At 35.6% G+C, this 27,944-nt stretch overlaps 1 protein-coding gene across 1 annotated transcript in view; it reads right to left on the reverse strand.

Annotated features, from left to right (window-relative positions):
• The window catches only part of CLGN (calmegin), a 59,737-nt gene that overhangs the window by 5,257 nt on the left and 26,536 nt on the right, over positions 1–27,944 (reverse strand). Inside the window, exons 5-12 of the mRNA XM_032412884.1 lie at positions 27,022–27,163; positions 23,064–23,145; positions 21,430–21,622; positions 18,318–18,507; positions 7,814–7,927; positions 7,504–7,654; positions 5,490–5,705; positions 4,284–4,409 (exon numbers count right to left, since the gene is read on the reverse strand). Coding sequence (XP_032268775.1) covers positions 4,284–4,409; positions 5,490–5,705; positions 7,504–7,654; positions 7,814–7,927; positions 18,318–18,507; positions 21,430–21,622; positions 23,064–23,145; positions 27,022–27,163 — 1,214 coding nt within the window. The remainder of the gene's footprint in view (positions 1–4,283; positions 4,410–5,489; positions 5,706–7,503; positions 7,655–7,813; positions 7,928–18,317; positions 18,508–21,429; positions 21,623–23,063; positions 23,146–27,021; positions 27,164–27,944) is intronic.

Raw genomic sequence — 27,944 nt, forward strand, 5'->3', positions numbered from 1 at the left:
CTCTCTCTGTCAAATAAATAAATAAAATCTTTTAAAAAAAAATTCATGGAAACAAATGAAAATGAAAACACAAATGTTCAAAACCTTCAGAATGCAGCAAAGGTGGTCCTAAGAGGGAAGTATATAGCACTACAAGCCTTTCTCAAGAAACAAGAAAGGTCTCAAATACACAACCTTACCTTATACCTAAAGGAGCTGGAGAAAGAACAGCAAATAAAGCATAAACCCAGGAGAAGAAGAGCATTAATAAAGATTAGAGAAGAAATCAATGGAATAGAAACAAAAAGAATAGTAGAACAGATCAACGAAACTAGGAGCTGGTTCTCTGAAAGAATTACTAAGATTGGGCACCTGGGTGGCTCAGTGAGTTAAGTGTCTGCCTTCGGCTGAGGTCATAATCCCAGGGCCCTGGGATCAAGCCGTGCGTTGGGCTCCCTGCTCAGTGGGGAGTCTGCTTCTCCCTCTCCCCCTCCACCCCACTCATGCTCTCTCTCTTGCTCACTCTCTCTGTCTCAAATAAATAAAATAAAATAAATTAAATTAAATTTTAAAAATTAAACAAAAGATTGATAAACCCCTGGCCAAACTTATCAAAAAGAAAAGAGAAAGGACCCAAATAAATAAAATCATGAATGAAAGAGGAGAGATCACAAACAACACCAAAGAAATACAAACAATTATAAGAACATATTATGAGTAATTATATGCCAACAAATTAAGCACCTGGAAGAAATTGGATGCATTCCTAGAGATGTGTAAACTACCAAAACAGAAACAGAAAGAAATAGAAAACCTGAACAGACCCATAACCAGCAAGAAAATTGAGGCAGTAATCAAAAATCTCCCAACAAACAAAAGTCCAGGGCCAGAAGGCTTCCCAGGAGAATTCTACCAAACATTTAAGGAATTAATACCTATTCTTCTGAAGCTGTTTCAAAAAAATAAAAATGGAAGGAAAACTTCCAAACTCTTTCTCTGAGGCCAGCGTTACTTTGATCCCAAAACCAGACAAAGACCCCACCAAAAAGCAGAGTTACAGACCAATATCCCTGATGAACAAGGATGCAAAAATTCTCACTAAAATACTAGCCAATAGGATCAAACAGTACATTAAAAGGATTATTCACCACGACCAAGTGGGATTTATTCCTGGGCTGCAAGGGTGGTTCAACATCCACAAATCAATCAATGTGATACACTACATTAATAGAAGAAAGAAAAAGAACATATGATCCTCTCAATAGATGCAGAGAAAGTATTTGACAGGGCGCCTGGGTGGCTCAGTTGGTTAAGCGACTGCCTTCGGCTCAGGTCATGATCCCGGAGTCCTGGGATCGAGTCCCGCATCGGGCTCCCGGCTCGGTGGGGAGCCTGCTTCTCCCTCTGACCCTATCCCCTCTCATGCTGTTTCTCTCTCTCTCTCTCTCTCTCAAATAAATAAATAAATAAAATCTTTAAAAAAAAAAAGAAAGCATTTGACAAAGTACAGCATCATTTCTTGATTAAAACTTTTTACGGTGTAGGGATAGAGGGAACATAGTTCAATATCATAAAAGCCATCTATGAAAAACCCACAGCAAGTTTCATTCTCAATAGGGAAAAACTGAGAGCCTTTCCCTTAAAGGTCAAGAACATGGAATGGATGTCCACTATCACCACTGCTATTCAATATAGTACTAGAAATCCTAGCCTCAGCAATCAAAAAACAGAAAGAAATAAAAGGCATCTGAATTGGCAAAGAAGTCGAACTCTCACTCTTCACAGATGACATGATACTCTATGTGGAAAACCCAAAAGACTCCACCCCGAAATTGCTAGAACTCATATAGGAATTCAGCAAAGTGGCAGGATATAAAATCACTGCACAGAAATCAGCTACATTTCTTTTTTTTTTTTTTTAAGATTTTATTTATTTGACAGAGAGAGACACAGCGAGAGAGGGAACACAAGCAGGGGGAGTGGGAGAAGGAGAAGCAGGCTTCCCACTGAGCAGGGAGCCCGATGCGGGGCTCAATCCCAGAACCCTGGGATCATGACCTGAGCCAAAGGCAGACGTTTAACAACTGAGCCACCCAGGCACCCCCAGTTACATTTCTATACACTAACAATGAGACAGAAGAAAGAGAAATTAAGGAGTCGATCCCATTTACAACTGCACCCAAAACCATAGATACCTAGGAATAAACCTAACCAAAGACACAAAGGATCTGTACTCAGAAAACTATAGACCATGCATGAAAGAAACTGAGGAAGACTCAAAGAAATGCAGAAACATTCCATGCTCATGGATTGGAAGAACAAATATTGTTAAAATGTCTATGCTACCTAGAGCAATCTATACATTCAATGCAATCCCAATCAAAATACCATCAACTTTTTTCACAGAGCTGGGACAAATAATCCTAAAATTTGTATGGAATCAGAAAAGACCCCGAATAGCCAAAGGATTGTTGAAAAAGAAAACCAAAGCTGGTGGCATCACAATTCCAGCCTTCAAGCCCTATTACAAAGCTGTAATCATCAAGACAGCATGGTACTGGCACAAAAACAGACACATAGATCAATGGAACAGAACAAAGAGCCCAGAAATGGACCCTCAACTCTATGGTCAACTAATCTTCGACAAAGCAGGAAAGAATATCCAATGGGAAAAAAGACAGTCTCTTCAGGCGCCTGAGTGGCTCAGTCGTTAAGTGTCTGCCTTTGGCTCAGGTCATGATCCCAGGGTCCTGGGACTGATCCCCACATCGGGCTCCCTGCCCAGCGGGAAGCCTGCTTCTCCCTCTTCCACTCCCCCTGCTTGTGTTCCCTCTCTCACTGTGTCTCTCTGTCAAATAAATAAAATCTTAAAAAAAAAAAAAAAGGACAGTCTCTTCAACAAATGGTGTTGGGAAAATTGGACAGCCACATGCAGAAGAATGAAACTGGACCATTTCCTTACACCATACACAAAAATAGACTCAAAATGGATGAAAGACCTAAATGTGAGATAGGAATCCATCAAAATCCTAGAGGAGAACACAGACAGCAACCTGTGTGACCTTGGCCGCAGCAACTTCTTGCTAGACATGTCTCCAAAGGCAAGGGAAGCAAGGGCAAAAATGAACTATTGGGACTTCATCAAGATAAAAAGCTTTTGCACAGCAAAATAAACAGTTGACAAAACCAAAAGACAACCAACAGAATGGGAGAAGATATTTGCAAATGACATATCAGATAAAGGGCTAGTATCCAAAATCTATAAAGAACTTGTCAAACTCAACACCCAAAGAACAAATCATCCAATCAAGAAATGGGCAGAAGGTATGAGCAGACATTTCTCCAAAGAAGACATCCCAATGGCCAAAAAACACATGAAAAAATGTTCAACATTACTCGGCATCTGGAAAATACAAATCCCAAAACCACAATGAGATACTACATCACACCAGTCAGAATGGCTAAAATTAACAAGTCAGGAAATGACAGATGTTGGCAAGGATGCAGAGAAAGGGGAACCATCCTACACTGTGGGTGGGAACACAAGCTGGTGCTGCCACTTGCCACTGGAAAACAGTATGGAGATTCCTCAAAAAGTTGAAAATAGAGCTACCCTATGACCCAGCAATTGTACTACTGGGTATTTACCCCAAAGATACAAATGTAGTGATCTGAAGGGGCACCTGCACCCCAATGTTTACAGCAGCAATGTCCACAACAGCAAAACTATGGAAAGAGCCCAGATGTCCATCGACAAGTAAATGGATAAAGAAGATATATATACACACACACACACACACACAATGGAATACTACTCAGCCATCAAAAAATGAAATCTGGCCATTTGCAATGACGTGGATTGAACTAGAGGGTATTATGCTAAGCGAAATAAGTCAATCAGAGAAAGACAATTATCATATGATCTTACTGATATGTGGAATTGAAGAAACAATGCAGAAGATCATAGAGGAAGAGAGGAAAAAATAAAATAAGATGAAATCAGAGAGGGAGACAAACCGTAAGAGACTCTTAATCATAGGAAACTAACTAAGGGTTGCTGGAGGGGTAGGGGGTAGAGGGATGGGTTTACTGGCTGATGGACATGAAGGAGGTCACATGATGTAATGAGCACTGGGAATTATATAAGACAGATGAGTCACTAACCTCTACCTCTGAAACTAATATACATTATATATTAACTGAATTTAAATTAAAAAAAAAAAAAAAAAAAGAATCACTTGCTCAATAGAACTCCTAAACACTAACAGACTTATTTTAAGTTGAAGGAAATTCAATTTCTTTACCTTGACTTTTCTTGGCCAACAAAATGAAGCAATTAATGCTATTGGAAGCCCTGCAGTCACAAGATAAATGAGCCAAAGCCATGGGCGCTCTTCAGCAGCTACCACTAACTGTTTAAATATACCAGGCTATAGAAGAAGTAAGCACAAAAATGAAATTCAGATTTTATAAACATTTTTTAGGAAATACCACCTACAAAAAAACAGCTTATTTTAGATAGGTGTTTTATATTAAGGAGTGATGAACTTGTAGGCTAAAAATATTTTATTTTCCCATCTTATCCACTGTAGAGTTTAAATTCTATTAGCATGTATCATTGTTTGAGACTTTGTAGTAGAAGATGTGTTACTACATAGGTAGAATCACTAACCTATCAGCAAGAATTATGACAATTTTATTTTTTTGGTAAGCTTAAGGATAGAACTACTCTTTATGGATGTATTATCTCCTTCATTTAGAAGTATAAATGCTCGATAACTCATTTTGGTTCTGTACTTTTAAAGAACCTGGGAATTACTGTGTTTTCTTTTTTTTATTAACAAATTTCACACACAACCTGTGTGAGGAAACAGCTTCTCTCATTAAAATGAAATCTAAAATCATTAAATGTTTCAAAAATTTAAAAAGTTTCAAAATGAAAACCCCTTTACCTACTCTTTTGATAGTATTTGCTAATGTCCAAAGAAACCAAATGTAAGGTATTTTCCTTTACAGTAATTGATTTTAAAGATACATTCTCCAAGATGCATTCTGTTGAAATATTTAGCTTAGTATTTCTAAACAGTGTTAAGATTTGAGTAAAAAAATAATGGAACACAATTTAATAATAATAAGTTTTAAAATCCGCTGTACTCCTCTAAGTGAAAAATAATTAAAATGAGTAAAGAATAATATTTACATTACTGTTAACCACTTAAGCCGTGAATTAACAAGGTGACCAGGATATTAAGTAGTCTCCTTATAAATAGCAAGTAGGCAATTAAATCCCATTATGCTATCATAATTTAATGAAGACATACACATATATATAGTTCATTATACAGTTCAAGATGAAGTTGTATCATAATATAGTAAGGCTAAATATTTTATCGACAAATTTATTTAAGTACATTTACTAATTATTGCATATTTATTTACCTCTTAAGGGCCATTTGTATAACCCATAACCAGGATGAAGTCCTATGACTACTCTATGGTAAATACTGTACCTCGTTAGCATTTGCTACCATTATCTTCACTCCCCAACCATCTGCAGCCCAGCGATCTGCTATTTCCTTTTCTGAACAGATAATAAAATTATCAAAGTAGATATCAGAGGTCATAGACCAAAGCTCTAAACCAAGAGCACAGAAAGAAGTCAGAAGAAATGGATGATCATCTTCAAAATAATCTGGATTAGGAATTTTTCGAGGACTCCAGATTCCCTGGAAAAAATAATAAAGAAAAAAATAATTTAAAGACACTTTCAAATAAAATAATCCCATTATAAATGCTATTCAAGAAGTCATTGTTGTGGATGGAGCGCCTGGGTGGCTTAGTTAAGTGTCCAACTCTTGATTTCGGCTCAGATCATGATCTCAGAGATGGGAGATGAGCCCCATGTTGGGCTCCATGCTGGGCGTGGAGCCTGCTTGAGATTCTCTCTTTCCTTCTCCCTCTGCCCCTTCCGTCTCTCTCTCTCTCAAAAAAAAAAAAAAAAAGAAGAAGTCATTGTTGTTGAATGAAATCAGCAGTACTAATTGGAGAAAAAAGAAAGCATTAACTGATATTAACTCATTAGCAAGTCACTGGAAATAAAAACTTGGTTCTTCTCATTCTGTACACAATGTTCCCTATGAATAAAACTGACTTTAAACTGCAAAAATAGGCAAAGTGAAAACCCAACACACACAGAAACTTGAGTAACTAAATTTCACAAGTAAGTGATACTATTTTAGACAAGTTTTTTTACATTTAGTAAAGTTATTCAAGGCAAGAAGTCATTAAAATTACACAAATCAGAGAGAGCACTGTATGGTAAATATGAAGCCATTCCTTTTATTTTTTTAATTTTTTTTATAATGCACTTTTATTTATTTATTTGAGAGAGAGAGAGAGAGAACATGCACAAGTAGCAGGGAGGGGCAAAGGGAGAGGGCGAAGCAGACTCCTCACTGAGCAGGGAGCCCCATGCAGGGCTCAATACCAGGACCCTGAGATCATGACCTGAGCTGAAGGCAGAGGGGAAGCCACTCCTTTTAACATATACCCATGATGGACATCAATTATCAGTCATGGCTGAACCTCAGAAAAAAATTCAACATAAAAGTTCCATTAGATCTTAAATGATTAAACTCAATCAAATCAAAAAAATTTGACAATATGATTACTCATTCATTCCTCCATCATATATGTCTATTCTGTACCAGGCACTACGCCAGATGCTAGGGACAGAGTGATGATCAAGAGAGACATGGTTCCTTGATTAAATTTAAAGTAATGAGGGAGACAGACATTCAACAAAGACGTTACCAAAATAAACACTCTGTGATAAATGCAATGAAAAAAAAACTATAGTAAACAACTGGAATATATAACTGCATCCATATAATAAATATTAGAAAATGTCAATGAATAATTAGATAAAACTACAGGGTTAAATGGATAACCTAGAGATTTCTACCCAAAAATCTAGGTACACTCAAAAGGTATCTAATTCATATTTTAAAAAATCCAAAGTTTAATAACACCAGAAAATAAGGAGCACATTAATTAAACACAGGAATTAATTACTAAAATGTACAATGTGAGGTCTCCTGATCAGAACTCATTTCTTATGTTTAATTCTAAAATAGAACTTGATTCCAGAGTGATCATCAATTACCAGGGAAAAATACAGTATGAAGTGTCTCATCTTTAGTTCTTAATATTATTCCCCCAGAAAATTACATAAAGAATACTTTACTATTTTTTTTTAAAGTAAACTCTAGGCCCAACGTGGGGCTTGCACTCAGAATGCAGGGATCAAAAGTTGCATACTCTATGGACTGAGCCAGCCAGGTGCCCCAAGAATACTTTACTTTTTAAATATAAATTAGTTGGAGTCTATTTTCTTTGACTTCTTACGATAGTTAATGCATACTATTACAAATCAAATTTCTAAAAGTTAACATAACATTATCAAAACTAGAATTATCACAGCACTTTAAACTTTACTATGCAATTGTAAGAAGTGGTTATTACCTGGTAGTTAGGATTATCTATCATTGCAGGTCTCCACACTCCTTTGTATTTGGGGTTATCTATCAGGGGAGGTGTCCACTCACCACACCCAATTCGACATGCTGGATTAGAAATACGAGGTGCCTCCCATTCTCCATCCATGTCTTCATTCCTTAGGAAATTAGGAAAAAATTCAACATAAAAGTTCCACAGATGAAAATGTGTATCTACACATTTATAGTAACCTCAAGTTTCTCCTGTCAGTCATATGAAATAGTAACAAAAAGCAAGAAATGTATGAGATTGACATGTGAGGATGAAGAATGTTTACCAGTCATCAGGTTTTTCAGCATTAGGATCTGGAATAAATTTTGGTTCATCATCAAGCCAGCCATCAGGTTTAATAACACTTAAATCTTCTATTTGGGCAGGTTCACTTTCATCCCTGCAAATACAGTATTTTGTGCCAAGTATTAATTATTCAAAAGGTTTAAAAATGCATATGTTACAAAATTCAGAAGATACCAAAAGACATCTCCTACCCTTCTGTCTTTGTGCCTACTACCTCCCCCACCTCTCGTCCACCAAAATCTTCTGCTAACTTGTCACTTTCTTGTATATGTTCCCTGCTGTGATCCATGCATACACACATATTTGTATATATTCTTTTTTTTAAACACAAATGATAGCTTTCTACACAGAGTATGTTCAACATCGCTTTTGTTCACTTAAACACTCATTCATTCATCAACAAACACATATTGGGAGCCCACTATGTGCCAAGACAGCTTTACAAGCTGTTTTATATACAGTTATTAACAGTTGTACAGTTTTCTAATTTGTGGATATACCATAATTTATTTAACCCAATTACTGTTGAGGGACATTTAGTGTTCCCAAAAATGTACTATTACAAATAATGCTATAATGAATATCCTGGAATATATTAGGAACTAATACAAAATTATCTCTCTGTCAGCTATATGAATTGAAAATATTTTTTCCAGTTTCTCATGTATTTTTTGATATAGTTTATGGTAGGTGGGGTTTTTTTCTGCCATATTCAAATAATTTATTTTCATGTAGTTGAAATTTATTGATAATTCTTTTATGATTCTTCAATTTTACATCGTATTTGGAAATGTCTTCCCTACTCCGATATTATTTTTTTAACTCACCATATTTAATTCTAGTAATTTTGTATTTTCATTAAAAAAATAACACTTAGAAAACAAATTCTTAAGTATATAAACATAATCATAGTAAGTACTGAATAGAACTTCATCTTTATAGGAAAGTAGAAATTTTAAACAAAAGGTTACATTATGATTTTTCAAACAAACCTAAATAACAAAATAAACTCAAATAATCGACTCTCTATATGTAAAGACTTGTACTTGCCTGATATCAGTGTCATCTGGAGTCTGTCAGAGCTCCAAGTAACTAGAGTTTAAAATTTAAGGGAACATTTCTTTTAGCAGTTTATGAAACAAATTCTAACATGTATCACCAATCAGAAAGAGGTTATTATAAGCAGTTTATCTCATTTAAGGCCAAACTTATGTCTCAGCCTTACTCTTTTTGGGTAAACAAATATGAAACAATGTAAGAAAATCCACATGGAGAGATGTAGTCCTACCCTTTCTGAAAGTATGAATTCATTAAAGTTATGCATTAAGTGACTTTTTATTAATTTTTTTAAAAATCATACTGTTCTTCCTACCTTGTAAAACCTGCTTCCCTATCATACTATTTGCTTGAAAGCAAAGACATTTTTATTAGTAATCAGTATCTCTCTTTATCTACAAGAGAGTTAACAAGTAAACATCTTTGGTTATCCAGTACTACTTACTCTATTTCTGAGTAGGTAGTAACCCCAATGTTTACAAACAAGCAAGAACTTAAAGAAATAGGAGTAGACATTTTCCAAAATGAAGCAGAGAGAAAAAAATTGATTCTAAAAAATGAATTGATCCTAAGTGACCTGTGAAAAACTATAAAGCAGTCTAACATACATTTATGTGGTGTCCCAAAAAAAGAGATGGGAAGGAACATATATTCAAAGAAATAATGGCCAACTATAACCCAAATTTGATACAAACTACACAGCCACATCCCAAAAAGCTCAAAAGCAAGGCAAACACACACACACACACACACACACACACACACACACACACACACTCACACACACCCAAGGCACAACAAAACCAAATTGTTGAAAACAGTAACAGTGAATCTTAAAACCAAACAGGAAAAAATTACATATTAGGTCAAGGAGTAAAAGGATGAGAATAACAACTGACATATCAGAAACAATATAAGCCTCAAGACAACTCAAGAAATGATTGTTTTAGGGGCGCCTGGGTGGCTCAGTCATTAGGCGTCTGCCTTCGGCTCAGGTCATGATCTCAGGGTCCTGGGATCGAGCCCCGCATCGGGCTCTCTGCTCAGCGGGAAGCCTGCTTCTCCCTCTCCCATTCCCCCTGCTTGTGTTCCCTCTCTCACTGTGTCTCTCTCTGTCAAATAAATAAATAAAATCTTTTAAAAAAAATGATTGTTTTAAAATAACTATCAACTTACAATTCAATAGTGAAAACATCCTTCAAAAATTAAGGTAAAATAAATTTTCAGATAATTAAAAGTTGAGAGGATTCAATGACAGCACACATGTACCACAATGTGTTAAGAGAAGTTTATCAGGAAGAGGGAAAACAACAGACAAAAATGTTTATCTACACAAGAGTATCAGAAACGCTAACTAAATAATAAATAAAAGAACTTTTCTCCTAATAACTGTCTGATTAAAAGATAGTGATGGAAGAATAAATATGTGTGGCCTTCATAGTACAGACAGAGGAAGTAAAGGTATGATAATGCATGAAGGATGGAAGGAGGAAAATATAAGACCCTTATAAGATTAACATAGACATAAAGAGGTATAATGACAGTAGACTGAAATAAGTTAGAGATGCATATTGTAAACCCTAGAGCAACACTAAAATAATAAACCACAGAGGAAAAGGTAGTATGCCAATAGGAAAGAAAAAATAGAAGACTAAAAAATAAAATAAAATAACTCCATCTAAAAAAATTCAGGAAAAAATATTTTCAAGTACAGAATATATGGGACAAACAGAAAACAAGTAGGAAGAAAACAAGTACAGTTTATATCCAACCATATTAATAATTACATTAAATGTAGATGGTTTAAAACACTCCACTTAAAAAACAAGACCACATATAAATTGCCTACTGAAAAATCACTTTAAAAATAAAGCTATAGCTGTAATCATCAAGAGAGTACGGTACTGGCACAAAAACAGACACATAGACCAATGGAACAGAATAGAGAGCCCAGAAATGGACCCTCAACTCTATGGTCAACTAATCTTTGACAAAGCAGGAAAGAATGTCCAATGGAAAAAAGACAGTCTCTTCAACAAATGGTGTTGGGAAAATTGGACAGCCACATGCAGAAGAATGAAACTGGACCATTTCCTTACACCACACACAAAAATAAACTCAAAATGGATGAAAGACCTAAATGTGAGACAGGAGTCCATCAAAATCCTAAAGGAGAACACAGGCAGCAACCTCTTTGACCTCAGCCGCAGCAACTTCTTCCTAGAAACATCGCCAAAGGCAAGGGAAGCAAGGGCAAAAATGAACTATTGGGACTTCATCAAGATAAAAAGCTTTTGCACAGCAAAGGAAACAGTCGACAAAACCAAAAGACAACTGACAAAATGGGAGAAGATATTTGCAAATGACATATCAGATAAAGGGCTAGTATCCAAAATCTATAAAGAACTTGTCAAACTCAACACCCAAAGAACAAATCATCCAGTCAAGAAATGGGCAGAAGACATGAACAGACATTTTTCCAAAGAAGACATCCAAATGGCCCATGAAAAAGTGCTCAACATCGCTCAGCATCAGGGAAATCCAAATCAAAACCTCAATGAGCACCTCACACCAGTCAGAATGGCTAAAATTAAGTCAGGAAATGACAGATGTTGGCGGGGATGCGGAGAAAGGGGAACCCTCCTACACTGTTGGTGGGAATGCAAGCTGGTGCAGCCACTCTGGAAAACAGTATGGAGGTTCCTCAAAAAGTTGAAAATAGAGCTACCATACCACCCAGCAATTGCACTACTGGGTATTTACCCCAAAGATACAAATGTAGGGATCCAAAGGGGTACGTGCACCCCGATGTTTATAGGAGCAGTGTCCACAATAGCCAAACTGTGGAAAGAGCCAAGATGTCCATCAACAGATGAATGGATAAAGAAGATGTGGTATATATATACAAATATATATATACAATGGAATAGCCATCAAAAAACCCGAAATCTTGCCATTTGCAACAACGTGGATGGAACTAGAGGGTATTATGCTGAGCAAAATAAGTCAATCAGAGAAAGACATGTATCATATGATATCACTGATATGAGGAATTCTTAATCTCAGGAAACAAACTGAGGGTTGCTGGAGTGGTGGGGGGGTGGGAGGGATGGGGTGGCTGGGTGATAGACATTGGGGAGGGTATTGTTATGGTGAGCGCTGTGAATTGTGTAAGACTGATGAGTCACAGACCTGTACCTCTGAAACAAATAATACATTATATGTTAAAAAAAAAAAAAAAGAAAAGATAGTAGGAAGGGAAAAATGAAGGGGGGGATGGGGTGCCTGGGTGGCTCAGTCGTTAAGCGTCTGCCTTTGGCTCAGGTCATGATCCCGGGGTCTTGGGATCGAGCCCCACATCAGGCTCCCTGCTCCGCGGGAAGCCCGTTTCTCCTTCTCCCACTCCCCCTGCTTGTGTTCCCTCTCTCGCTGTGTCTCTCTCTGTCAAATAAATAATAAAATATGTAAAAAAAAATGAAGGAGGGGAAATCGGAGGGAGAGACGAACCATGAGAGACTATGGACTCTGAGAAACAAACTGAGGGTTCTAGAGGGGAGGGGAGTGGGGGGATGGGTTCTCCTGGTGATGGGTATTAAAGAGGGCATGTATTGAATGGAGCACTGGGTGTTATATGCAAACAATGAATCATGGAACACTACATCAAAAACTAACGATGTAATGTATAGTGATTAACATAACATAATAAAATAAAATTAAAAAAAATAAAGGCATATATAGGTTACAGGTAAACAATGGAAAATAATATTCAATGGAAACATGATTTAAAAGAAAGCAGGACTGTTGACTCAGTATGAGACTAAAGCAGATGTCAAGACAGAGTATTACAAGAGTTTATAAAGAAGGATATTATTCTATAATAATAAAGTGATTAGTTCCTCAAGAGGTCATGAAATACTGCAAAAAGATGTAGTAACAGATCTTCAAAATACATGAAGCAAAAACTAACAGAACTCAAAGGAGACATAGACAAATCCATCACCATAGTTAAAGATTTTAATATTCTTCTCTCAGTAAGAAAACAGACTGAAAACCAGTAAATATATAGAAGCTTTCAACCACACTGATGTAATTAACATTTGTAAATTTTCTGACAATAGAATTAAAAATTGGGAGTCAAAATGAGAATTATATCTGGGAAATCCCAAATAAATGCTACCAAAGCAACACATTTAAAAACACATAGATCAAAGAAAAAATTACTAATGAAATTAGAAAACAGTATGAACTGAATGTTCTTATAAATGATACATATTTGTGAAACATAGCTAAAGCAGTGTCTAGAGAAAATTTACAGCTACTTCTATCAGAAGAGATTTTCTAATTTAATAAATTAGGCCGAAAAAAAGAAGCAATAATTTGCTTCAAAATAAGAAGAAGAAAGTAAATAGCAAAATTTTAAAAAGGTCAATAGAGGGGAAAAACTAAGACAAAAGCCAGTTCTTCAAAAAGATCAATAAAATTGATAAACCTCAGGGCGCCTGGGTGGCTCATTTGGTTAAGCATCTGCCTTTGGCTCAGGTCATGATCCCAGGGTCCTGGGATCGAGTCCTGCATCAGGCTCCCTGCTCTGCGGGGAGCCTGCTTCTCCCTCTCCCTCTACTGCTCCTCCGGCTTGTGCTCTCTTGCTGGCTCTCCCTCTCTCTCAAATAAATAAATAAAATTTAAAAAAAATTTTTTTTAATTGATAAACCTCTAGTTAGACACATCAAGAAAAAACACAAATTACCATATTAGAAATGAAAGAGTCATCAGTACACATCATTACAGACATTAATGATGACAAGAGGTGTTGAAACAATTAGACATCCATATTTTTAAAAACTGATCTTGTTTTAGATCTCACACTACATACAATTAACTTAGAACAGAGTTTTAGTCAAAATTATTTGTCTAGAAAAAAGCGCAAATATTTGTGACATTCATTTGGGCAAAGATTTCTTAGGTAAGACACTAAAATCATGAATCATCAAAGACAAATACTGACAAACTGAACTCCATAAAAATTTAAAACTCTGTTCTCTGTTAAGAAAATCAGGACAGGGGCGCCTGGGTGGCTCAGTCGTTAAGCGTCTGCCTTCAGCTCAGGTCATGATCCCAGGGTCCTGGGATCGAGCCCCACACTGGGCTCCCTGCTCGGCGGAGAGCCTGCTTCTCCCTCTTCCACCCCCCCTGCTTATATTCCCTGTCTCACTGTCTGTCAAATAAATAAATAAAATATTTTAAAAAAAAGAAAATTAGGACAACCCTCAGAGTGAGAGGAAATATCTGCATGATGCATATCTGTATTAATTGACTATTGCTGCATAACCCCAAAATTTAGGAGCTTAAAATAATGTTTACTACTGTAGTTTCTGAATCTGCATCCCTTACTGGGTGCTCTGCTCAGGGTCTCTGACAGGTTGGAATCAAAGAACGGGCCAGGACTGCAGTCATCTCGGACTGAGGCAGGCAGCTTCTGAAATAGTTTCCCATGACTCCTGCCTCCCGGTACTCATGCCCATGGGTGCTCCCCTCTCCTTGAGTGTGGGTCAGACCTAAGAACTTGCTACTAATGAACAGAAAGTACTGATGGGATGTTACTTCCAAGATTAAGTTATAAAAGACCATGTATTAATTTCCTGAGGTGCTGTAACAAAGTACCACAAACTACAGCCTTAAAATGACAGAACTCTGGAGACTAGAAGTCAAAGTTTTGAAAGGGCTGTGTTCTCTCTGAAGGCTCTAGGGGCAGTTTGCTTCTTAGCTTCTAGTGGTGCTGCCAATACTCGGCATCCCCTGGCTTATAGATGCATCACTTCAATTTCTGCCTGAGTGGTCACATGCTGTTCTCCCTGTGTGTATCTGTCCAAATTTCTCTCTTCTTCTAAGAACACCAGTCACATTGGATCCTAATTCAGTTATGACCTCATCTTAATTTGATTACATCTGTAAAGACCCTAATTCCAAATAAAGTCATAATCATAGGTTCTGGGTAGATATGGATTTGTGGAGGACACTGTTAATGCAGTAAGGACTGTGACGTCCATCTTCTCTGCACTCTCTCTTCCCTCACTTTCGCTTCCTCGAAGAGAGCTACTATATTGTGAGCTACTCTATGGAGAGGCCTAGATTGCAAGGAACCAAGAGAGGACTCTGGCCAACATCCAGCAAGGAATTGAGGCTCTCGGTCCAACAATGACAATTCAGTCCTCTGAGAAACGGAACCCTGCCAAAACCCACTTCAGTGGGATTGAAAGTGGATCCACTCCCGGTTGAGCCTTTAGATGACTACAGTCTCAGCTGACATCTTAATTGCAGCCTGTGAGAAACCCAGAGCCAGAAGACCCAGCTAATCTGTTCTGATTCCTGAATCACAGAAACTGTGAGATAATGTTTTAAGCTGCTAGGTTTTGGGATAATTTGTTACACAGCAATAGATAACTAATATAATATCTGTATCCAGAATATAAAGAGCTTCCATAACTCAACATAAAAAATAACCCAATTAAAACAAAAAAGTTGAAAAAATACTTGATCAAAGAAATGATATGAATGGGAAGTGAGTGAAAAGTTGCTCGACATAATTAGTTATGAGGGAAATGCAAATCAAAACGACATTAGAGATCACTACAAACCTTTTAGAATAGCCAAAGAAAAACAAAAACAAAAAAACAGTATCAAGAGATCAAAAAGGGGGCGCCTGGGTGGCTCAGTCACTGGGCAGGTCGGCCTTTGGCTCAGGTCATGATCCCAGGGTCCTGGGATTGAGCCCCACATCGGCCTCCTTGCTCAGCAGGGAGCCTGCTTCTCCCTCTCCCTCTGCCTGCCACTCCCCCTGCTTGTTTTCTCTCTGTGAAATAAATAAATAAAATCTTAAAAAAAAAGATCAAAAGGTACAAACTCTAGTTATAAAATAAATAAGTCCTGGGGATGTGATGTACAGCATGGTGACTACAGTTAATAATACTGTATTGTATATTTGAAAGCTGCTAAGAGAGTAGGCCTTAAAAGTTCCCATCACACACATGCACACACACACAAATTTGTAACTGTGTGGTAATGGATGTCAATTATACTTAATGTGCTAATCATTTTGCAATTTACACACACATCAAGTCATTACGTTGTACACCTAAACCAATACAATGTTATATGTCAATTACATCTCAATAAAAAAACAGATAATACCAAATGCCATAAATGTATAAGATCTATAACTCTTACTTAATATTAGTGTGAATGCAAAATGGTATAGCCCTTTGGAAAAGTTTGACAGTTTCTTAGAAATTTAAACATATACTTACTGTATAATCTGGCAATCCCACTCCTAGGTATTTACCCAAGAAAAAGGAAAAATTATGTTCACACAAAGCCCTGTCCACAAGTGTTTATAAACACTTTATTCATAATTGCCCCAAACTGGAAACAACCAGAATTTCCATCAATGTGTGACTAGATAAACAAATTATGATGAATCCCTATAAATCCCTAAAACAAAACTAACCACTTATATAAACAAAAATATGGATGAATTTCAAAAAGTATTATTTAAGTGAAAGAAACCAGAAACAAAAGCTGTATACCATATGATTCCATTTTATACGATACTCTGGAAAAGGCAAAGCTCTAAAAGACAGATATCAAATCAGCGGTTGCAGGGCATAAGGGTGGGAGGAAGTGATTATAAAGGATATGAGGAACCTTTTTGGGATGACGGAAATATTCCAGATCATGATTGTGGTAGTAGTTACATCATTGTGTATGTCTGTCAATACACACAGAACTGTATATCTAAAATAAATGAATTAACCTATATGAAAATTACACTTTGATAAATCTGACAGAAAACATGCAATGAAAATCCAGCAAATATAAAAAGGACAATATTTGCTGACCAGGTGGACTGCAAGGTTAGTCTAATATTGAAAATCAATCAATATAATACACCATACTAAGAAAATAAGAGACAAAACCCACATGGTCATCAACAGATGCACAAAAGTACTTTACAAAATCCAGCACCCAATCTTGGAAAAAAACAAAACTCTTAGTAAACTAAGAACAGAACTTTAAAAAATCATACTTAGTGGGGCACCTGGGTGGCTCAGTCGGTTAAACATCCAACTCTGGATTTTGGCTCAGGTCATGATCTCAGGGTTGTGAGATTCATGCTGGGTGTGGAGCCTGCTTAAGATTCTCTCTCTCCCTCTCCCTCTGCCCCTACCCAGCCCTCTAAAAAATAAATAAATAAAAAACAAAATCATACTTAGTATTTATGCCTTCGTGTAGTACCCCTCCCAAATGTACCAGACAAGGTTAGACTGTGTGACAGAATACAGCTGAAGTGCTGACCGGTCACTTCTGAGATTAGGCTACAAAAGCCGTTACAATTTCTGTGGGTGTGCTCTCTCCCCCTCTGTGGTCACTCCCTCTGGTGGAGCCATCCTCCATGCCATGACCGCACATAAGGAGAGGCCCAAGTGGCAAGGCACTGAAACTTCCTGACAACAGCCACATAAGCCAGTTATAAAGTGAAGCAGATGCTCACTTTATAGCCAGGGTCAAACCTTCAGATGAATGCCCAACTCCAGCCACAGGAGAGAGCCTGAGCCAGAACCAGTCAGCTAGCCACTCTCAGTTTCCTGCCTCCTAGGAACCGGGTGAGTTAGGGTGAGCTAACAGGTATCTCTCATCTGAACTCAAAGCTATGGGAACTCGGGAACTGAATACATTTCTTTTAAGGAAAACACTCATAATCCTATAGAATGAAAACAACACAAATACTCAGCTAAGCAATCTAATATGAGTGAATCCTATATCGTTTTATAAGATGTTGAACATATGGCTATTTCAAGCCCAGTAATCATTAACTGAAAAAACTAACTATATAAAATATGCACACACATATATGATAAAGATCAAACTAGGAATTAAAAGTCAAGTGTTGGTGTTTTAGATTCATGGAATTCCACCCCCCAACACACACACACAGAGCACCAGACATTAAAAAAAATATTGAAAAAGGCAAGAAAATTAAAATATTAATTAAAATGAAAATTAAGATAATTAAAAGGCAAGGATATACAAAATCTATTTTGTTTGGTTTTTGGGGGGTGGGGGTAAAGAGAGAGGTAGAGACAGAATCTTAAGCAGACTCCATACCCAGAGCAGAGCTGGACATGGGGCTCAATCTCACATGCCTGAGATCACAACCCGAGCCAGAATCTAGATTTGGAAGCTTAACCAACTGAGCCACCCAGGTGCCCCTACAAAATCTATTTTGGATAAGTATTTCACCCAAAATAGTCAAAATAAGTAATTTTAATGCTTAAAAGAGTATGCTTCACTGGTTGTAAACTTCGCTTATATGGAATATCTCATTACTGAATTACATCACCTAATGTTTTGCTACTGAATTCTTCACTTACCAGTCTTCGGGTTTGACAGCAGAAGGATCTGGGATTTTTGCTCTTTCATCCCATTCATCAGGCTTTTTATCACTGGGATCTTCAATTTCTTTGGGAGGATTAATAGGAGGAACCACATCTTCTAATAGGCTTCCTTGGTTTACAACTATTTGATCAATTAATACTTCAAATGTGTCATCTGGATTCATCACTAAAGACCAATTTAAATATATTACACTTATCATAATGACTGACATTTTTAAAGATAATCTTCTAAATAAGAAAACTACCGTAAATTTCACGGGTAAATTTTTTTCTCAACCAGAAATCGAGGAATTACAATGTATTAAATCAAAATATGCTAAGATCACTAGGTATAATGTTTTCTAAAACCAAATATAAAATTTTGTCTTAAGTAATCATAATTTAATGAAAAGCTCCATTACTTCTGAAATAAAGAATATCCAGTAGCTAACTCAGTTTTGGACTCTCACAACCAGTCAGCTTCACTTTTTTATGATTACAGAATGCAATCCAATCTTCTTCAGTATTTCAAAATACTTTTTTGAAACTATCTCAAACTTCAAAAGTTGCAAATGCACAATAAAGGACTTTTTTCATGAACCACTTGAGAGTAAGTTACTGACTTCACACACATCATCCCTGTATGTTTTAATATCTATTTCCTACAAACGAGGACATTCCCCTACATAACCCCAATCTAGTCACCAAAATCAGGAAATTCACATTGATACATGACTACCATTTCCTAGAAAACTTTAAAGTTCATTGGCATTTCAAATTCAATGATTCATACACTGCTGTGTAAAATATCTTAAGGTTGATCGGAAATATTCAAGCTTACACTTGTCTGTTTGGAGGTGACTTCTAGCTCTCTAAAAGTTCCCAAGCCAAGTGTCATATTGAACCCCCTTTTCCATTGTAATGACAAAATAAAAGTTCTCTCCTCCTTCTGTAAACTTGGGGGTAGTGGGTAAAGTGGGTAAAGTTTATATCTTTGGAAAGAAGGGTAAATGAAAATAGCTGCCTGACATTTGCGTTCAGTAATCTACGAAGTAGGAGCTGTCAACGAATGTAAGGATCATCCCAACTTCGTAAGCGGTCTACCACTTTCTGAAGAAACAGTTCTGAAGCAAGAGCAATCTCCAGAGGTTTCAGTCACAACAATACAAGTTACTTACATCAAAATCAAATACTACAATTTATATACAAATCAAATAACACAAACACTCAATGTTTTCTCCCTTCTCTTTTCCTTCAATATTTCCTCTTCTATTACAGCTGAGATTATAAAACTATACTACCACACAAAGGAAAAAGTCAAGATTTAAGCAGAGTAAGATCTTAAATGTAAAAAAAAAGTACTAGATTCTTCCTGATTCAAAAAAGGCATTTCTCAAGAAAAATCTTGAAAAGAATGTGCTGAATAAATTTAGCAACTGAAATTTTTAAAAATTAGTTAAAACAAAAAAAGCATGTGACAAATACTCATATGTGAAAAGACATCTTTGTCTAAAACTATACTAAATATTTTAAATGAATTTACAGTAAAAAGCATTGGATTATAAAGCCTTTTAAGATACTCTGTGAGGTTCTTAGAACAACTACAAAATGATGTTATAAAAATATAATAATGGTACAGAAAATTTTTTAAAAAGTCATTCAATAATCCTAGTACAACAAAGTTTTTGTGTGTAGTAGTAAGAAAGCAAATGTTTGTAAGTTAGACTTGAATTTCAATTCTAGTCCTACCAGTTACTTTTTTTTCCTAGAGCAAGTTACTTAACCTAAGTTAAGGTAAAATTGAGAGAACCTGCTCACCTCACATGATGGTTCTAAACAAAGTACCTAGCACAGAGCACGGCATGCATTAGGCGACTAATGAAAATTAGTTTTCTTTTTCTAATCTATTTGCATAATTTGTCTAATGGCCACCATGATGATGCTCCTCCACTTTGAATCTCATTTTCTTTTGACATTTTAATATTATAAACATTTTCCCCTGTTGCTAAACACTTCCATGGTTATCATTTTTGTATTGTATATAAAATTCCTACTGTAACATTCGGGTTGCTTTAAATTTACAGTATATTTTTACACATAGCTCATTTTATTTCTTCTGGGTTATTTTCTTTGGATAAATTCTTGAAAATGGAATTGTGGTTTCAAAACACATAAACTTATGGTCTTTGATATATCACACCAAGTTGCTTTTCACCAAGTTTGTACAAAGTCTAATGAAATTCATTTGTCCTGTTCTAGTTATAATTTCTCATTATCTCTACAGTTTATGTTCCCCAAAACATCCAGTTCTATTTTCCAGTTTCAAAAAAAGCTCTTTACTGTCAATGCTGACATTAAAAATAAAATCGGCCATTGCCTTGGCAGACATGAATGTTTCAGCAACTGCAGTCTTTGGAAAGGAAACTGAAATATCTTAGTCCTGGATAGAGTTGTCCTGTCAGGTTCTGACATGCTACGATTTTAAATAATCATGGACACATCAAAGCGGCAGAACCTTACACGCTTGGGGAGAGGAGAAACAGTCCCTTGTAATGTTTCTCCCACTCATTGTCTATGGAGACTCCTATTTACTAAAGTAAAGCTAAATATGTTAATAAAGTGGTTGCTCAATACTTTCTCTTCCGAAGTTTAAATACATGCCACAACTACCATGAGGTACGATCTAACAATAATCACAACAGTCTGTAAGGCCCAAGCTTCTGAGCTGTGCATCAAGGACTTCTTCCTCTTTTATCTTCTTTTCCAGTTTCTTGTTCTTCCAGCACCACTAACGTCACAGCACCTCAAATATCCTTCTCCTATTTTCCATGTTCCAGCCACACTTCAAGACTAATTAATATATAATCTCCTTCACTAAGTTTTCTCTCAGTCTCCACACTGGAAGTAATACTGCTTTTGAACTCTTACCTCATCTGCACCCCTCATATGGCACTTTACTCTCTACCTGCACTATATGCATTATAATTATCCTGAAAAGATAAGTTCCTTAAGGGTAGGATCCATGTTTGTTTCTCCCAAAGCACCTGCCATGAAAATATCAGTAGTCAGTGAATATTTCTGAATTTATGAATCAATTAAAAGGATATACCAAGGGTATAAAGATGAGTCTTCCTGTCTGTAAAGAACTTTTTAAGGTCTACATCTGGAGGTTTGGCATGTTTCTCTTCAAAAACTCCAGTTTTAGGATGCTTATGTCTGAAGATAAAATGAAGTTTATAATCTTCTCCACATTTATCTGGTCCAAACATAATGGTATAGGATGTTTTATCATAAAAGTTTTCCTTCAAAGAGAGATGTGTTGGGATTAGTCCAGCATTAGAGTATTTGATGAATTTTTCTATTCTATCCAATTGGGTAGAGGTTATAAAAATGTATTAAATGCTAAATCACCAAAGAATTATTTGACACAAGTGACAATAAAAGATGTAGAAAAAAGACAATTTTTCTTTCAAAAATAGATTTTTAAAAAATGCACATACTACTTCCTTCCTGAAGATGTAGGAGAGAAGCTGAAACCACCCTACCAACATCATGATAAGCTTTAATTACTTTATGTAAATCTGAACTGTTAATATTTTGTTAAGAAAATTAAGCACAGAGAAAAGCATACTTATGACTTTAAGACTACAATGATTACCATTACTATTATTCAAGAAGACACCAGAGAATAACCTTCCTGAGCACAGAGTAAAGAGAGATTCAGACACAAACACAGACACAGAGACATGCTCCCTGTTTTACTACTAGTAATTTCTCTTTATTTGGCATGGCCTGTTAGCTAAAAGCATGGGTCTGTTGTCAGATCCCAGGGTTCAAATCCTACCACTGCCCTTAACCAGCTATATGTGGCCCTGAGTAAATTTCTTAGCCTTGATATAGTCCTGAATGTTTCATTACCTTTCAAATATGGAAATAATAATAGTACCTACCTTATAAGGGTTCTCCGAGGATTAACTGAGTTAGTCAGATAAAGTGCTGAGAAAAATACCTAGCATTTAACTTTATTATGTCATTATACTTCTGAGTGATGGTCATCTTACGATACCCAAAACAAGAGCTCCAACCTATACTACAAATGGGCTCCCCTTTAACTAATTCTAATAATAGTAACATGAATCCTTTAACCCATGTTTCACAGCCTATGCATAGCCATGCATTCTGACAAATATCTCACTGATGTCTCATTTATCTTATGTCTGTTATATGCAGAAGCCCTGACACAGCCCCCGGCAGGAGAATGCTACAAGAAATGTCTCCAACCTAATACACTTGCTTCATTCTCAAAACATTTTAACCCGTTATTTTTTGTAGACTACCAACTCCTGAACTGACCCACCTTTTTTATTTGGTTCTTCGGCCATTTCGTTTTATTGCTTTGCTCTGTTATTTTACTTCTCCAAACAAATTTATGATTCTTAATTTGTAAAGAAAATAACTCAAAGCTCTGATCTTTCAATGACATTGATAAGCACCATGTTATTTTTTACTTATAGACATGGCAAACTTTATTATGTTGCTAAAGATTACAAAACTGATGCCATCAAGTAACACAGCTGTGTATGAAACTTGAAGGCACACTCTGAAAGCTATACAAACTCATGCTGGTTAAAGATTTTTAAGGTTCTTTTCGATTTCAGTTGAAAATAAAAATTACAGTTTTCTCAACTACTCCTTAAAAATATTAACTTTAATAAGGTTTTCTTAAACATTAAAATATCATACCAGATTCAAACCATCAGTGTCTGCTAGGAGTTTAATGTATGCACCTCCACAATCAATACCATCTTGAAAATTTACTTCATATCTAAATGAAGGGAAAAAGAATCATACTGCTGATAAATAAAAAATTACTAATTGCTCTTCAAAATCGAATGTATTACTCTCAATTCATTTAAACACAAATGTTTTACATTACCAGAAAACTCTTAAAAAGCATATCCACAACATATAGGGAATAAGCAGAAATGCTTTTCCTATGCACATCCTTAAAATATTAAAAATAGAATGATTATAATCAACTATAGGAAAGCCAACCAACTTGTTGAAATAATTTTTTCCATCAAAACTGCTGAATTAAGGGTAAGATACTTTAATACTATAATAGGAAATTTCAAATTCAGGTAAGGTATACACTATGCATATTTCTTTATAAACTAAAAAATGAAGATTATGAGGACCATAGCCACAGCAACAGATTTCTAAGAAATTGCTGATAGATCTTAGATATATCCAGTTCACTAATTTGTATTTTAATTCAGCTACACCTAACCATATTAGATAACTTGTACATTTAATTAAATACCTCCAGGAAAGAGATTTCATAATCTCAATCAATAACCTGAAGTATTTCAGACCTTAACAGCCAGGAAATACAGAAAAACAACTGAAAGACTGAACTGATGTGAGAGCCTTTTCACAGATTTGCAACACTGTGTAATTTTCAGCAAAAGGTTTTCTTGTTTTGTTTTTTAAAGGAAATAGTCTTGTTTAGGCAATTGATATAGACATATTGACCAATATTCAGGAGAAAGTTTTGGTAAATTATTAAATTACATGTGAAATAATCAATGAAATCGCCCTCAGAGTGAAAAACAGTAAAAACCAAAACAGCTGTGATTTGGTTTGATGAATTAAAAGAAAAAGATGAAAACTAGAGAAGCAACAGGAACCAGTGATAATTTTAAGAAAGGACTGCAGTTTAAAATGTTTCTAAAAAAAAAACAACTTTAGTGATACAAAAGTAAAAACAACGAAAAAATAGCATACAAAACTGTTTGATAGTTTGAACCTAGTTAGTGTATATATATTTTGCACTGAAAAGAACAAAGGAAATACAGTAAAATTTTAAGTGACTATCTGAGTTGCCAGATTTTGGTGATCTTTCCCACTACTTTCTACTCTGCTTTGTTTCTCAAGAAGTCTTACCAGCATGTACTTTGGAGCCAGAGAGACCTGAGATTTATCCTTGATTCTGCCACTTACTCTAGTGACACCTAGTGTAAAGGCAAATTATTCAAGCTCGAGGACCACAAAGGATTGTGATGCTTAAATAATACCATGCACAGCAATGGACAGATGCCCAAAATGTTAGCTTCTGTAGGATCAAAAGAAAGGGTTTGTTCTTTTTCATTTTTGAAATAAAGGACAGTTTGTTTTCCTCAAAGCCTTGTCACTATTTTTATTTTAAGCAGTAGCCGACAAAGAAATTTTTTCTCATGGAACATGTTTTTACAGACTATAAAGTAAGAAATGGTACACAGTGTGAATTAAAGGTAAATATTAATTATTTCAGGTAAAATAAAATAAAAAGATAGTTTTATTATAGGTGATCTAAAGATAAGGGTTCTGTGAAAAGGTAAGAACTGAAAAAAAAAATGTTGTAAACTATGTCTATAAATATGAACATAGCTTTGTGGTTGTAATATGCCTAGACCCAATCATTATGTCTATTTCTTACATTGGAAACTTCCAGAGTTTTCAAATCATTAATTGTACCTAATGCAAATAATTCACAGTGGATTAGAGATCAGTGAAATGTGTGTCATATAGCTCAACTGCTGCTAGTCACAGGAAAAAGGAGGACGTGTAAAAGTATGTGGCAACCCTATCTTCTGTAAGACTATCATTCCCCACACTGTCCTATGAAGCAGTAATTCTTGTTGGGGGATGAAATTCTGTGGTCAAATATGTCTGGAAAACACACTACTGAAGTTAGAAACAGGTTTCTGCATGTAGAACTTCTTTCTCCAAGTCTTTAATGGTCAAGCAAATATGCTTCCTCATGTCTAGGATATTCTTCATTTCTAAAGCTTATATGACCACACAATGCATATTAACATGTACACCATGTGGGAAAAGCAGTTTTAGAGGAAAGTTATATTATGAGTCCACAGTATTTATAGTAGTTAATATAAAATTTCTTTATTTAATATCCCATTTCATTTTATCAACATTAAGAGCAGACATTCACTCTCCTTCTTTGAGTTGTTTTTAAGCATAGCAAAGACTTCTATTCAATTCCTGTTGGCCCTCCTCTTCTTTTTTCAGGACATAATTTCACAATTACTTTAATAATTCTTCTAGACTTATTATCCAATCTTTGTTTCTATCTTTTGCTTACTTGCCTAGCAGTGATTTATACTTTCTGAAAATACTAAATTTGATTCATTTTACTCTGAAAATATTACACTTTCTATTATTTTTCTTTCCCTTTCATTTAAGTCACAAAGGGTCAAAATAGAAAGTGATATTATATTCAACTAGGTTTCAACAGAATAATAGGATTACTTTCAAACTTTCAAGAAAAAAGAAAGGCCAAACCCTGAATAATGACAAATAATATCAAGCTTAAATATTCGTTCCAATAAGTACTTGTAAAAACATTTTTAATTTGTTAAAATAATAGTCATATACTATTTGACATTATTTAAAATTTTAAATTTATTCACATGACAGTGCAACTAAGCCAAAGCGACACAAGCGAAAAATTAAGCCAATTACACCAAATGCCATATTTTTTAAAACTGCTAAAACACAAAATGACATTTTAGTTATACTATGTAGGAACATGTTTAACAATGTTAACAAAAAAACTGAAAGGGTTCTAGAGTGATATACTTTACAGTTAATAATATTTCTTTGTGTTGTCATTAACTTTGGACAGCCAAATCTTCTCACATAAGGGAGAAAATAACATTTATGCATTTCCTTTTGTTTTTAATTTGAATTTTATCAGCTTTGTAATTGTATTTGTATAGATCTATTTTGTCTTATATCCATTTTATGTAGGTGAATATTGAAGAATTTATACCTGATTTTATGACGGTATACATGTAAGCAACATCATAATAAAACCAGTTTATGTCACGTTGTCGGGGAGGGGAGGAAAGGACTGTCTGTGAAAACATGTGCCCTTCGATGGAATGAGCACTGGGGGTTATATGCAACTTCTGAATCACTAAATTACCTCTGAAACTAATAATATACTATATGTTAATTAAATTAAATTTTAATTTTAAAAAATTAAAAAAATAAAAGGTGAAAAGACACTGATCTATATATGCATATACTTTTTTTTTTTAAAGATTTTATTTATTTATTTGACAGAGAGAGACACAGTGAGAGAGGGAACACAAGCAGGGGAAGTGGGAGAGGGAGAGGCAGGCTTCCCGCTGAGCAGGGAGCCCGATGCAGGGCTCGATCCCAGGGCCCTGGGATCATGACCTGAGCCGAAGGCAGACGCTTAACGACTGAGCCACCCAGGCGCCCCTGCATATACTTCTTAAAATAAATTTGTTTCCTTTGAATCTTATAACTGGTTTAACAGCAACATTTATGGTTCTATTCTGAATATACTCAAGTTAATATCCTCAGAGCAAGTAATTTTAAGAAAAGAGTTAAAATAAAAAGGGTCATCTCAGTATGTATTATATAGTCTCTGGTGGCAGAATTTTTTATATTATAGTATATATTATATAATTTTTAAATCGACCTGGCTTTCCCTCAAAACCTCAGAGAGTCTGTGTATATACATGCATTGTGTATTTAAGTAAGTGAAACTGAAAAGGAAATCTGGATTTTTATGCCCATTTTATACCCATTATAACTATATTCAGAAGCCAAATTATACAAAACTAATACAAATTTCAGAAAAAGTACTGTAAAACATAATAAAACTTACTGAACAATCAAGGGTTTATCAGCAAAAATGAAGGGTTTTGCTAATACAGCAGCTATTGCATGATGCTTTGCTCTAGATTTCAGTACCAGGCCTCTGTCACCGGGCACTCGGTTTTCTTTCAATTCTTCTATTTCCCATCTTCCTAAAATGTAAAGCAAAGCAATTAAACTAAAACTCAAAACACTGACTTACAAATTATTTACTAGCAGTGACCAATAAGATTTTTTCTTGAAGGCTGATTTGGGAAAAATAAAACAAAATTTTAAATCAATGCACAGGAATGAGTTTCATTTCTATACACCAACAATGAGACAGAAGGAAAAAAAAGTAAGGAGTAGATCCCATTTACAATTGCACCCAAAACCATAAGATACCTAGGAATAAAGCTAACCAAAGACACAAAGGATCTGTACTCAGAAAACTATAGACCACGCATGAAAGAAACTGAGGAAGACACAAAGAAATGCAAAAACATTCCATGCTCATGGATTGGAAGAACAAACATTGTTAAAATGTCTATGCTACCTAGAGCAATCTATACATTCAATGCAATCCCAATCAAAATACCATCAACTTTTTTCACAGAGCTGGGACAAATAATCCTAAAATTTGTGTGGAACCAGAAAAGACCCCAAATAGCCAAAGGAATGTTGAAAAAGAAAACCAATGTTGGTGGCATCCCAATTCCAGACTTCAAGCTCTATTACAAAGCTGTCATCATCAAGACAGTATGGTACTGGCACAAAAACAGACACATACATCAATGGAACAGAATAAAGAGCCCAGAAATGGACCCTCAACTCTACGGTCAACTAATCTTCGACAAAGCAGGAAAGAATATCCAATGGGAAAAAAGACAGTCTCTTCAACAAATGGTGTTGGGAAAATTGCACAGCCACATGCAGAAGAATGAAACTGGACCA

This window comes from Phoca vitulina, unplaced genomic scaffold (assembly GCF_004348235.1).
Source record: "Phoca vitulina isolate PV1807 unplaced genomic scaffold, GSC_HSeal_1.0 scaffold14, whole genome shotgun sequence".
In the NCBI taxonomy this organism is placed as follows: domain Eukaryota; kingdom Metazoa; phylum Chordata; class Mammalia; order Carnivora; family Phocidae; genus Phoca; species Phoca vitulina.